General features: G+C 43.0%; 2 protein-coding genes across 2 annotated transcripts in view; both read left to right on the top strand.

Annotated features, from left to right (window-relative positions):
- The first annotated feature begins 4,796 nt into the window (after positions 1-4,796).
- The window catches only part of LOC308335722 (signal recognition particle receptor subunit beta-like), a 398,251-nt gene continuing 388,290 nt past the window's right edge, over positions 4,797-14,757 (top strand). Inside the window, exon 1 of the mRNA XM_080792888.1 lies at positions 4,797-4,808. The gene's annotated coding sequence lies outside the window, so the exon portion shown is untranslated. The remainder of the gene's footprint in view (positions 4,809-14,757) is intronic.
- Positions 6,593-11,115, top strand: tmem256 (transmembrane protein 256). The gene is made up of 4 exons (XM_080792550.1): positions 6,593-6,722; positions 7,689-7,726; positions 8,732-8,812; positions 9,403-11,115. The coding sequence occupies exons 1-4, from the start codon at positions 6,647-6,649 to the stop codon at positions 9,544-9,546; spliced, it is 339 nt and encodes a 112-aa protein (XP_080648676.1). The 5' UTR covers positions 6,593-6,646; the 3' UTR covers positions 9,547-11,115.

Raw genomic sequence — 14,757 nt, 5'->3', positions numbered from 1 at the left:
CAGGTTCATTAGTCCCCCCGGACCCCCCTATCATGTCCTCTTTATTGGAAGTGTGTGCGTTCTTTCCCCAGCGTCCGTTTTCTCGTTGTTGTCTGTTGCATTGGCTCTCGCCCGGCTCAATATGCGGCTAAATAGTTCCTCAGTGACTCCTATCTCAATTGTTTATCCGTTGGCCATTTCCTGACGCCAAGCAACACTCGATCTCACATTTTTCCTGGCTGGTTTCTCATCGTCTACCGAACATTATAGGCTACTCCAAAACGACAGGTATCAGGCTATCTAAAACATTACTCTGAATATACTCAAGTGTCTTTTTACTGCCAATTCCTCCTGAATTCCTTCCAGTTGTTTGATCTTCTACTGTCCTCAGGATCTGTCCCTGCTAAATTTGCTGTATATAGGACTTTTCTGCCTCTACACACATGCTGTGATTCTATTAGGATATGTAAACATGCATGGCTTAGGACTGGAAATCTCAGAGAAACGGCTGTATATATGCTTATGCACCACTAACAAAAACAACTCGCCCACTTGATTAGCCAGCATCGTTTGCATTTTAATGTAGGCTACTGTATAGCTGATTCCTCGTCTTATGCAAGCAAAAATGCAGTGGTAATAGAATCTTTAATGAGAATACCATTGAGAGGATAAGCCTCTTTCACCACCCTTTACTCTTAGCATTAGACTGCCTCTAACTGCATTACTTAAAGGACCACTTCACCACTTTTCAACCTATCTTCATATAATTGGTCCTCACTAATAATCATGATAAAATGGCACCATTTGTCTCTCATAGGAGGGCTGTGGGCATTTCAGAAGCCCAGCCACCAGTGACATCATCGATGGGCAATCCAAGCTAATAGAAACTGCAAGCTTTCTAGTCCTGAAAAGTTGCAAAGCGAAAATGGAAGATAGGTTGAAAAGTGGTGAAGAGGTCCTATAATCTCACCATACATAAGAACATAATATTGATAAGTAGCATATACTGTATTGTATTTCTGTAACCACCTCTAAATATTTAATATTATTATCTCCAGCAGTCCGAGAAATGGCATTCAACCCTCTCTAAGCTGTCTGTCTGGAAATCCAGGGCTTGAAACTATAACGTCATCCCATCATCCACGAGACATTCATTGAATGTAGCATTTGTGCTGAAAATGTACTCTTTCTGGGATGTATTCGGGAGTGAAAGAATTCTTCTGCATATCACTGTCACTGCGCAAACTCCCAGCCCAAAAGAATGCTTTTTAATCATCTTTGCAAACTGGATGTGCTATTTGAAGAGTAAGCACAGTTGAAATAGATAACTGAATAGAGAACTGGCATACAGTCAAACTGGGAACTGCATCCAACACGAGCTGTGGTTGCTCTGGTGGAGATTAATCACAGGCCTTGCCATCTCTTTCCATGGATCGACACCTACGCATCTCCGCTCACAAAAAGAGCCATACATCCTACTAGTCAATTACAACGGCCCTCACCTCATGGGATGTTCCAGTAATAGTAATTTATCATATGCCTGGCCTGCACAAGGCAAGACCCCAGACTAAAATGAAAATGCTAACTTGTCAAAGGTATATTATCAGGGTAATAGCTCGTACGACTCCAGTTGCTTTTAAACCCTTTGAGCATCTTTACCGGGTGCGCGGTCGGGTAAGTAACACAACAGGAACATTTCTCAAAGAGAAAACCAGCACTCACGGAACTCTCGTTTTAAGGCACTTTGAATGTATTCTTGTATCAGTTGACATAGTATGCCGCAGAGCAGCAGTACAACCAAAGTTGCCTTGTACTTTAGTAATCTAATAAAACTTATTTTTCTGTCACAAACATTCTCGTGAAGTAGTTTTGTTCTATGTTCAATGTCCTCTCGTGGAAGTCCACAGTCATCACCTATCAATAGTCTTAGTTTTGATGTGGCGGGTCTTGATTAATATCCAACTTTGGACGTTTGTAGGTCCTGGGGCTTCTCTCTCTGACCTCGTTAGTGGCCCGTGGGGGGCTCTTTATACTACAACTATAATCATATTTCAACAAGGACAACATAAGTGCTTCACAAGAACACTCAATTTTAAGGTATGGTCCTCGGAGCACACTAAATCTGACGGATACATCTTGATCACTTGACTCATTAAAGAACAAAATCTGTAGGAGTATAGTAGCAAAAAGTCATTAAGACATTATCACGTTTAATCAGACTATTGAATGGTCTATAAGTAGCCGCCTACTGACCTACCGAGATTTCATAGCTGCATAACATCTGTGCGTTGATGACTGCTACTGTTTTGACAGCGACGGAGGGGCTCTCTCAAGAGAACTTCAGCAAAGAGAGCCACCACCAAGCGAGCTAAAGCGAGTGAGTCGCCGTGGCGAACATTGCGAAGTTCAATTGAGCCGACCCAGCCCCGTCCGAGTTGCAACCCTACAGTAGGCCTATATATAGGCCCAGAATCGTAAATAATGTTGTGGGAGTGCATTTTTGAGGCACTTCGGGCTTTTGACATGAATCATGTCAAATGATGCACGCACTATAGTGCCACGAGCTGCGATTGGTCTACTTTTATGGGGACAGATATACAGTACGGTATGTGCATACAGACAATCCATGTTATAGAAGGCTTGGCCTACAGCCACGTCGTCAAAAAGAATTGATTCTGTCAGGCGGAACTCGACTCAAGTGCAGGCACACATGAGGCAGAGAGAGTGAAAGCAAGCATTCAGTTTATTAACCACTTAATGCCTATATACAGTATATACTTTGTTGTATCTGTCACTGGAAATAGCTGATCTACAAGCTCTTATAATGCCTCACGACGAGTTGTGAATTTATAAGTTCCATTTCCCCCAAATATCTGCAGAATACTCGCCTATTTTCACCAAATGGTTGCAATTCTTTGCCGAATGTTCGCCTATTATGACATGCCCAGAACAGGCATGTAGTTAGGTTCATGTGGTTAAACAAACATGCATGTGGAGGCTATATAATCATGGTCAAATGGGTGAGGTTTTGGGATACAGAGAGAACAGTCTGCAGGCCTAATCTAAGGGGCATGGTCCAGGTTCAGAGAGCAGGTATAATCTGCCAACTCACACAGGGATAAATAAATCCAGACAACAATCAGAAACACAGAACATGAAATGTCAGACAGAAGTGCAATCTCAACGAACACAAACGTAACTGGCGGTAAACTGAACTTTATTATGAGATTATTAGTATGCATTATGGGTCGTCACGGCCTTGCCGGCTGCCGGCTTGTGGTGAACAGTTTTTTTTTAACTTTAGTTTTGTCAGAAATTGTCACGGATACACAAAAAGAACGGTCAATAATATTACCGAAAACATAGACATACAGCCTCAAAGGTTATACTAGTGGACAGTGGACTATGTGCCATACACATTTCAAAAACAGTATACTATTTAACTGCATTAAATCAGTGTCAAACCAATTCTAAAGCAAACCTGGAGACTGGCAAGCCACTCACTGTATACAGACTGTGTTATACAGGCATCAATGCAGCATGGACCTAGTCTATTCAGTGTATGGGATTTCTTATCAATACAGTCAGTCCTTTTGTCACAAATTCACATTACATTACAACAAAATAAGAACATTATAAAAACACTGCTGCCGGCCCGGATGGTTAGCGCAACCATCTGGCCACCTATAGGCTGCCAAACCAGCCCGACGGCCTTTGCCGCTCTCTCCCCCTTTCCTGCCTGTCTGTCTACTGTTCCCTATCAATAAAGGCATACAAAAGCCCCAAAACAAAACCAAACAAAACACTGCTGCAAATAATAGTTAGGATGATTCAAATACAGAGAACAATTTTTACCGGGAGCATTTTTACATAGTCCTGCCAACTTTATCTGCTGAAGTGTTTTTTTGCCTGTTGCAAATTTTCTTTTATCATTATTATTTTGTGTGGTAATCTGGTGCTAGGGAAGGAAGAGATCATCAAACGGCATTGGAGATGGATAGGCCATACTCTCCGTAAACCAGCCTCAAACACCACAAGACAGTCCCTCACGTCGGTGGAACCCCCAAGGGAAAAGAAAGAGAGGTCAGCCAAGAAACACCTGGCGCAGAGACCTGGAGGCAGATGCCAAGAAAATGGGCCTCACTTGGGGAAGGCTATACAGTAGGTGTTGGCTCAGGACCGAGATGCTTGGAGAACTCTTGTAGACGGCCTAGGCCCCAGAAGGGGAAAACAGACATAAGTAAGTATACCATAATGTTGCTGTTACCAGTCTTGCAGAACATTTCGTTACATTTCGCATTTCGTTTGTACCAGTACGAATGATATAAAATCCTCTTGGATCTTGTGAGATGTGTACTGTAGATGACAACCATTCAAATAATTTACAGGTATTGTTTGTCATAATCCTATCCAGCTGGCTCTCATGGACTTGCATATTCAATCAAACTCTCAGCTGCGTCTATGGCGCATGCTATATGGCATAGAACACGTCCCTTATCTCCCTGCCTTCTTGGAAGGGACCATGCAGGAAACCTGTTCTAGATTTTTGTTTTTCATTGAGACACACGCCATGTGCCTTTGTCAAACTCTTGACAGAAAGATTTGTAAATAACTGAGTGGAAGGCACAGTGCCAAAGCTGTCGTGTAAGCGTATAATGTTGCAAGACAACCACTGTGTTTTTGTTTTTGTTTCGTTCAACCAGTCAGTGCTATACACTATAGTACACACTGTGTTGGGTTTTAAATAAACAATGATGTGCGCTTGTCATGTGAAACGTTTCCTTGGATGGGGGCTCAATCACTACAAGATAGAGAACTGAGAGACAGCTGTGATCCACGCATGCACACACACACACACACACACACACACACGCACACACACACACACACACACACACACACACACACACACACACACACATATACGTGCAGGGCGCATACAGCAGGCTGGATGCATAATGTGGAGAGACTCGGATGAATGCATGTCAAGAACACATGCAGCCGCAGCAGCCCATGTGTACTATGGACACACACCATTAGTGTAGGCTACAGGTAAGTGCATAAAGGCAGAGAGGAAGGGAAGGGGGGTTGTGTTTACCTTGAAACATCTACAGTATACCTACAGATATCAGTCATTGGATTAACACACACACACACACACACACACACACACACACACACACACACACACACACACTCACACACACACAATCACGTCACATACCCACATACACACACACACACATGACAGATACAGGCACATGGCACATATCAGGCTGTGGTTTCAATTTTCACTTCACAGACGACAGTGAGGTCTTGTGAGCCACAAGGCTTAATTTTAATTAGTTACATCGTTATACAATTGTGTTAATTGCCCACGTTTCGTTAATGTTGTGTCAATGTCACTCAAGGACAGGATTTGGCAGAAACGGTGCTTTACGACTCTGGGTAATGCAGTGTGACCGCATGTGTAATTTCAATATGTTAACTTAATTGGAGAAATGCAAGTAGAGTACTACAACAGTCAGTCAGTCACACACACCCTCCCCTCTGTCTCTTTTTCTGGCCAAATCTAACTGGGCAATTGAGATAGCAAAATAGCGCCCCCTTTTGGTGAGTTGTCCTTTCCTTTCTGCTGGAGAGTGTAAACTTCAACTACTCAACCATCAACTCCATGCACATGCAGTGACTTGCAGTCCTGCTTGCATGAGAATACAGTCCTGCTTGCATGAGAATACACAACACACACCCAGCTTGCGTTATGCAACCAGCGACATTCACCTGAGAATCCCCAGACTGTTTTGAATGGCAGCCAGCAGCCAGCAGACACACACACACAGTACACACACACACACACACACACGCACACGCACGCACGCACGCACGCACGCACACACACGCAAACTGGTGCGAGCTCTGTAACGAACCTTCTGACCACTCGTCACTCAGTCAGACAGACTGCTGGTGCAGACTGCAGAGCATGATCATGGCAAGAGAATCAGAGAAAATAGCCTAACCTTCTCAAGTTGAGGAGCTCTTCTCTCTTCTCTGTGGAAATAGGGGAGAATTAATTATTCATGCAAAAGCATCCACATTGCAGTAGTGGTACGTACCATTCAGCTTTTGGCATGAATAATGCATTTCAGATGTGGGATCTTAAACAAAGTCAAGGTAAAGGAAAACGAGTATACTCTATTTGTTTTATTTTCCAAACATTTTTAGAAATTAGTCCGGCAGCAGCTTGCCATGTATACAAAGAGCGACCTTTCCGTTATGCCAAGGTTTAGTGTAATGTAATGGCTCATAAATTAATATAAAACCAAGAGTTATTGCATTTTATATTGGTTGTGATAAACAAAACCACTGTGAACAAGCACTGTCAGAGATGCAAAAGTTGCCGTGTGTACGCTCTTTGGTCAATGGTCATACATAACATAAATAGGCTAGGCAGCTATATCAGTGCCCAGCTCAGCTGTAACCGTTACTTACGAGATCTGCACCGTGGGCTGAAACTGTGGTGCTGCGGACGCCATTTTGGCTCAAGTCTCAACACCGGCAGCGGATGTACTTACGTGACGTGCACGAACCCCGGAATGAACCTAGTTTCCTCCTGTTCTCTGTCACTGACTCACTGCCAGAAAGTCACGCCACAGTCACTCTCACAGCAATGGCTCGTGTTGTCCAGAGGTTAGCAGCTCTGTCAGGGGCGAGTGCGGTCGCAGCCGGGGCATATGGGGCTCACGGTAGGACATGACGGCTTTATAATAATGCCCTGCACGACTCAGCGTGCATGCTTGTTTGCTTAATAGCGCGGACGCTGTTAAATAACAGCCTAGTTTTACAGGCGCAACGGGGCTGTCCTGTTCATTCATGCCATATCCCACCGCTCTGCTGGCCGCTACACTGTATCTATAAGCCTCATAATGTAGCTGATTTTCTTGTAGTATGTATCCCTTTTCGGGTCAGCTCTTGAATATGACTTCTGCCAGAAAACGTGTTACCACAGTGACGGGGTGACGTACATTGACAACAGTCAACAGCGCAGCTTTAAACATAATAATAAGCACAAATGTACATGGGAGACAGACAGGTGCGTTGTAGAGGATGATAATGACAGACAGGTGCGTTGTAGTGGCCTGACATTTGATTATGATTACACCTTGGATTAGTATGCTATTGCCTATATTGCTCAGTGAAGTTATTATTGCATTGAATCAGTGGTGCTGTCATCCCGTCGTCGCCTTTGAGAGAGTTAGTATAGTTATAGCCTAAAGCATATAACCCTATATACGATCCGATGTGATTATAATATTGAGTATGCGGACGTGGAGATAGTTTATTAAATTCAGAAGAGCTGATCCAGCCGAAACGATTCGCTCCATTAAAAACACAGTCTATATGAATTCATTCAATTATAGTGACGTGTTCCTGCTAATGCACTGAACCAGCTGAGGGGGGGGGCATCAGCAACTATGGCTCAATGCATGGCCAGTAGTATAGCCAATTATAATCAAGACTTGTCTATATATGCCCCCCCACCCACCCTTTAAGCAATTCATATTTCACAAAGTTGTATTTGGTATTCTGTAAATTACCATGCATACTATATACTGTATGTCCCACCTTGCACCTCATAGTAGTTGTGTCAGCACTGGCAGCCACATTCATTGTACTTATTCATTAATATTCCATATCTCTTATTATTTTAGGTTTCAAAGACAAGGACCCAGATGATTACCAGAGAGTGGTATGTATTCTGAACCATATACAGTATAATAGGTAAAACTATTTGGGTCACAAACGATCACCCTCACATCCCAGACAGTTCCCTTCAAAGCAAAAGTTGTTTTTGGCAGTAAAGTTTAGTTTTAGTCATAGTCTCTTGAATAGTTTTCATTTAGTTTTAGTCACCTTGGAATGGTTTAGTGTTGGTCTAGTTTTAGTGGACTAAATATCATAAGATTTTAGTCGACTAAATCTATAGTTAGACTTTTTTTAATTAAAAATTTAGCGGACTGTCTGTCAGTCAGTCAGAGTACTTCCTTAGCATGGAGCAAGACAGCATGCTCGCTTTCTGTGCCATCTCACAACGCCACGACGCACGGACCGCCTCACGGAACCTAGCGCCGCACAGCCCTGTCCTCCAACCTCAATCTGCCCTGCATTACACACGCCAAACATTCAAAAACAAAACATCTCCCCGCAAATCACGTGTCACCAGTGTCACCAGCTAAATGCATGTTGGGACACAGATTAATACTGGGACACACTTTTCCGTGCAACAGACCCACACAGGTAAACAATTCCCCCCCCCCTATCACATTACCCACACTGAACATCATTTGCTGTTCATATATTCAGACCGGGTAAGGACTAGTTTGATTAATGATATGAACCGGCCAAAAACGTCACTTAAAGGCAGGTATGAGTACACAGGACGTGATGGATCTTGTCCTTGTGTTATTAAGGAAGTCTGCCTGATTGATGAAAATGGGTCTATGATGATAACCCACTTCCCTCATACACTATGCTTCTCTCTAGATTACTTCCTGTGTATAGAAATGGCCTGATTAAGCCTTTTTCTTCTCCCTCCAGAATATGGGTCCATTTGTTTTTCTTAAATTAAGATAATTGAGAAGAAACATGTCAAGTTGAAAGTTCTGTCATGGGTTACTCTGACACACACACCCACACACACACACACACACACACATTATTACACGTCTTATTATATCCCCTTCTCTCCCCATAGATCTTTGAAACTGCCAACAAGTACCATTTCTACCACAGCCTTGCTTTACTGGGGGCCTCTCATTGTGGCAAACCTCTTGTGGTGAGTACACAAGTCTTAATTTGATTCAGTATTTCAGTTGAAATAATTAATGATAGTGATTGAAAAGTGATAAAGTGTCCCTCTGTCAGTTATGAGGCGGGTGTGTGTTCCTGTCCCCACATTTTGGACATGAAACCAGTTGATTGAAGAATCATATCTATTTGGGGACAAAGTTCATGTCCACAATTTGATTTAAGTTCATGAAGTAAGAGTTTGGCAGGTATCATCATTCATCATTAAGATTAGGGTAAAGGATGTATGCATGTATTTCTGTGTATATGCACGTATATACAGTAGATATATTTATTTATTATTTGACTGTTTTCCCGACTATCCTTGGGATTGTGGGTGGGATAGGGGATTGAGTTTTATTTTTTATATTTGTATACGTTTGTTACGTATACAAAACCTGTTACAAAAACCTAAAGAAAATGATTTTGAAAAGAAAAAGAAGATTAGGGTAAAGGGATTGGGAATCAAACGCCTCCCTTTGCAATGCATTGCTGCTACAAGGAATGTTCATTAAAGTCAGTCAGTATGTGTAGTTGAGAAGGATGCTCAGACGAATCCGCTCTCTCCTCTCATTGCAGGCGGGCACCCTCCTGGTGGCTGGCATGGGGATGTTCTGTGGCTCCCTGTACCACCAGGCCTTGACTGGGGACCCCGCCCTGCGCAAGATCGCTCCCATCGGGGGCACGGCCTTGATCGTTGGCTGGCTGGCCATGCTTATTTGAACACTGGCATCTCAACAGCCTCTCTACAGGGACACTTTTATGACACAGACTGTCAAACGTCAACACTGGAGAACTGGAGGGGGCTGTCTGTGAGGATGGATGGATGACCCGGGTGTGTTGCCATGTCACACATCTAAAAAGGGTGATTTATACGTCTAGTTGCATTCTGGTGTGCAGCGGTGTCGTCCAAGAACATGTAGCCAGTCTAGAAGCATTGTGGGATCATGTAGATCTGCTCTGTTCGGTATTGCCCTTAACTCTATCCCACCCTTGGTTACGGGTGTCATCATAAGATAAGACTGGAGACGGACTATCCCTTTCTTGTCTCCCTTACAGCCTGTTTTTCTGACTCATTTTGTGTCTGTGTACATTTTAAATGAATGACCAATGTGATTTTGACATTGGTAAATAAATACATAAATACTCAAAGATTAATGGCCCTATATATTTGGTACTATAAATCAGTGGTTTTCAACCAGTGGTCCATGGGTGGGTTCCAAGTGGTCCCCAGCTAAATGATGGAGAGTTGGTAACCAAATGGATCCTTATTTCTTTAACTCTTGAGAGTGTAAAATGAAACCAAATGGACCCGTTACATTATTGTTACACATCTTCGTTACTTAACTTACAAAAAGACCACACAATTTAGAGAATGTAGAAGAATTGTTATTTTGATCAACCTGTTATCTCTACCACGTCAATACAGCATGGAATTGTGGCCAAAATATCATAATCGTATTCAACGACAACACAATATTCTTTAGTTTTGTAACCGAGAGGCTAAATGTCATCAAATGGTGGTCCGTGGCTCAAATGCCAAATAAATGATTTGCCTTGATGTAAAAAAAGGTTGAAAACCACCTGCTGTAAATGGACTCCCGGCAGGAGTCCATTGTTCCCCTCCTACGGCAGCTGTCCTTTTCCATTGCACTGCTGAGCAGTGAGCACACAGGTTTGAGAGGGATAATATAGCGATACGGATAGATGGGGATAGATATCTTTCATTACTTTGACTGTACTGTATGTGGAATTCATTCATGTTTTAAATGTAGTTATTCAAGTATGAAATGGCTTTCATAGCTTGCTAGATTGTTTCAAATGGCCATGGGGAAAAGATAAAGAGATACGAGTAGGAATAGATAGATGTACAGTAGATACACAGACAGATACAGTGAGTTGATAGACAGACGGTACTATATAAACAGTAGACAGTACTAGTAGTAGTTTTAGGATGCTGAAGAAGTGTCGTATGGTCAATGTATGCAATATCGGACAACACCCCATTACATCTTCAGAATGCGGTTAACCTGATTTGTCCAACAGGATCTGAACACACTTTGGTGTGTCAGGGTCCGAGTCGGTTGGAAGGAGACACGGGGAGACTTGGGTGTTAGTTTAAAATAATGTTTATTTATTTATTTATTTGTAACATTTGTCAGTTCTTTTCCCTTTTTTCCCCGCAAAAATGTGGGCCCAAAACAAACCTACATTCAATCACACTCCACACTGATGAAGCCGAAACGTTTGTCCTCAATTGTTCATAATATGAAATAAACTATTTCAACTGCAGTCTTCTGCGACCCACTACCTTTTATTTTGACCCAAAACAAATGACATCAACTTAAACCACTGAACAAAAACTGAACTGAACAGCACAACTGATCTAACCAGAATGACAAATACATAATTGTGGGAGGTCAGACCACTATCCTGACCGCTACAGGGACTACAATTTAAATAACCACAACCTAAAACCCATACAACAACTAAACGAGATTAACTAATGAAACTGCAAAACCAAATGATTAAACCAAAAAGAAAAGTTACCATATAATGCTACGTCGCTGTGTGACTGCTAGGTTGTCCATGAGTTAACTCTAATTTGTATTGGAGGTACGTACAGAGGTTTGCCCATTTCATAAAACAGGTGTTTATGCATGGTCAGGTCGCTACTAGAGAGGGATTACATTACAGGTGTGTTTGCACTTCCTGGAGGTTGGCTCGTGAGAGTAGTACTGCAGCCAACATCTCTTCAAAACTACTGCCGCTTTCATGCTGGCAGAATTAAGCTTTGGGCTGAATTAGATATACCCACCTTGAACGTAAATTTGTAGTTATTCCCTACGTTTTTCGGATGCCGCATGTACAGTACCGTGCTTTGGGGTTCGTTTGTGAGGTCAGAATGTTTACTCGCCCACTCCATGTGAGAGCTATGCCAAAAGCATCAAATGGATTAACTCAGGGGTGGGAATTAAACTTTGACGATGGCGAGGGCCAATATATTTCCAAACTCACTCCAGAGGGCCGCATATTACTGTCGTAGCAACAATAGCTGATCAAGTGGGTTTGGAATTGTAACAGCTGAAATCAATACTATATCAGTATTCAGAATATGTGGTCTGCATTAAGTTAAGGTGGGGGCCGCATGTGGCCCCCGGGCCACCAGTTGCCCACTCCTGGATTAACTGAACTGCCGTGAGATATATTCAGTCACAGCCTTTTTTAACCATCTACAACTTCACTATGATTGGTATTGTGTGGAGAAAGACGTGTTGGTGTTCTATATAGTATAATGACATCTCCAGGGGATGCACGGCCCATCACATTATGTTAGTGCCTGTCAGAATGAGTGTTGCCAGACCTCGACATCAAAGTATAAGTGATGAAATGACATTCTGATTCAGTACGATAGTCATGTTGGATCATGGAAATTTACCAGAGCCCCAGTTGAAAATGGAAAGTGAATATCCTTTTACCAGGTTGGTACATATGCATGTTATTATCTGAAAGACTCACAGCCCTTCCATGGTAAATGCCATGGTATGTAGACGGCCCCATGTAATTCTCCCCACTACTGTATATGAAATCCCAGTGAAGGTCCCTCTCTTTCAGCCGCCTCCGTTTCTCCCTGTCCTCCAGCGTTTGAGTTTTTAAGTGGTGGCACATAAAGAAATGTATTACTGGTGGCCTCCCTTTCGTCAAGGCTGCCAACCTATCCACGTTCAAATTGAATGTGAAATCAATCTGTTGAAGCACTAATTCCCAATCCTGACTGTATAGGCCCCCGAACAGGGACTTTTTGAAAATAGCTTTATAAATCTCGGGTCAATTCGGCGGGGTCGACACTTTAAACCAAGTCCCTGCAGAAAAGAGAAAAGACACCGTTGACTGAACACGTTTCCAATGAACTTCATCACAACTCATGAGACCCTCATTAGGACGGAGTAGCTATTAAGCAGCATTCTGCAAACCCAGGGCCAAGTAATCACAATTACCGAAGAAGCTTCAGGAAAGCCATTTGCATGTCTTAATATGGACTGGGGTGAGATTCACTCACAGCGGCTGATGACTGAAAGTCTTCTGTTTCAAAGTTTGAGTACTATGCTTCTCTCTGAGCAGTATATGCATATTTTAGTGGCATCGCCATATGGGGGAGTGTATCATCTGATTCACACCAAAAACACTTATGACTTGTTTCACACCACAAGACTTTGTGTCAGTGTTTCTCTCATCTGATAGCTAACGTTTGCGGTGCACCGAACTGGCTTGCCTCTAGTTTCTCATTATATGAGGGAGCACACCATCTCCTTGTTAAAAATGTCTGATCAATGTGACGCACTCTTATGTGAGAGGGATAATAGAGAAACAGAAAGATTCTATACTGTCTGTATCTTTTCCTATTCTGCAGCCTCCTAGGTATTTCTGTGAACGTTATTCATGATCCTCTCTCGTGAACTGCATGTAGTCTATATATTCTTCCTTTTCTTGTGAGGTATCCTCGTTTTTCCCCTTAACGTCCACTTTACAGCACTCTCTCTCTCTCTCTCTCTCTCTCTCTCTCTCTCTCTCTCTCTCTCTCTCTCTCTCTCTCTCTCTCTCTCTCAGTGTTGCTGTAGGCTGTAATCCACAAGCAATATAGCAGGACAAGCATGTTAAATAAGCCTACTGGACAGCTTGGCTGGCTGTGGGCTTCCCAGCGTTGCCTCTGTGCTGTTGTGGCTGTCAGTGAGGGAAGAGAAGCAGATAACCGATGGTGGATATTGTTAATTGTACCTCCAGGGACTTTATCTCCACTTCACAAGCTTTTCCCCCCTCCTCCTCCGTTCCTCCACTTCAGAATGTATTATTTACAGTAATCAAAAGTACATGGCCACATCTCCCATTTACTTAATTACATCGGTTGCTTTGGTGGAGATGGCCCTGCTGTCCGATTGATTTCTTGGTTTTTACTGTGGTTTTGGTCAAAGGCTTGATCTGTGGCCTTGGTGACAGCCATCGGTCATGGCCATGCAGGGTGCGGCATCCATGGGTGGTGAAGCTTGGCTATAGCTGACCGACCGTGCAGAACTCGACAACTGACACATTTAAAGCTGGGGGCCTCCTTCCATCCTCACGGCAAAACATACGTTCAGACACACTGGTGAGTGATATCAAAGAGGGGCCATTACACACACATACAGTACACACACAAGAACGTAATATATCAAAGTTCTTACTGCCTGCGGCTCACACCACAGCAGCGCCAAATCTTCTCTCTGAGGCATCAATCAGGCTATGGCAGCTCACACAGTGAGGTGAGGAATGGCTGTAATGGCCGTTCAGATCGTGCACCTCCCCACAGCTTTCTATCCTATAGCACTGACCTTTTTCAAGCAACTCAAATGATGGTCACACTCGCTCTTAGATAGATTATTCCCTTACTTCAATGGACAACCAAGACCCCGCACAAACTACCGGCTGGCGGCTGCAAGAAATGCTCTATTTTCACAGCAGCCTGGTCAAGGAGTAGCTCTGTATCCAATCATTTCACTTCAGTCTGCACCACGTCTGACGGTGATGGTGGTCATACATCAGCAGTGCTGAGGGGGAGGACATTGCTACTGTGTTGCTGTAAACACACTTATTAGTGGCCACATCAGCGGATGAGATATACAGTTATGCATCACTTTATGCATTTAATTACTCTGATGATGGTTTTTGCAAGTAGCATACATATAAAAGAAGAGGGGATACATTCTAACAAATGGGGTTATAGGTTCAGCGTTTAGGTTTTTAATGGTGAATGGGTGAGTGTGTGCACACATGTGACTTCACATATTTATAGCGTGTTTAGTTACTTTTGGACTATTCCTCTGTTTCTACACACCTGTACTATATCACTATGTCACTATTCCCCTTCTAATTTGACTCACATGCCTTTTGGGTTGTAAC

This window comes from Protomyctophum bolini (genome assembly GCF_963924005.1).
Source record: "Protomyctophum bolini genome assembly, chromosome: 20".
Taxonomy (NCBI): Eukaryota; Metazoa; Chordata; class Actinopteri; order Myctophiformes; family Myctophidae; genus Protomyctophum; species Protomyctophum bolini.
This window is presented reverse-complemented; position numbering and strand designations above follow the sequence as displayed.

What these genes read in the sequence shown, in the direction of transcription:
- tmem256 (XM_080792550.1), top strand. Translation starts at nt 6,647, where the DNA reads ATGGCTCGTGTTGTCCAGAGGTTAGCAGCTCTGTCAGGGGCGAGTGCG. An exon ending in CGGGGCATATGGGGCTCACG is followed by an intron (nt 6,723 to 7,688) that starts GTAGGACATGAC and finishes TTATTATTTTAG; the next exon opens with GTTTCAAAGACAAGGACCCA. An exon ending in CAGATGATTACCAGAGAGTG is followed by an intron (nt 7,727 to 8,731) that starts GTATGTATTCTG and finishes CTCTCCCCATAG; the next exon opens with ATCTTTGAAACTGCCAACAA.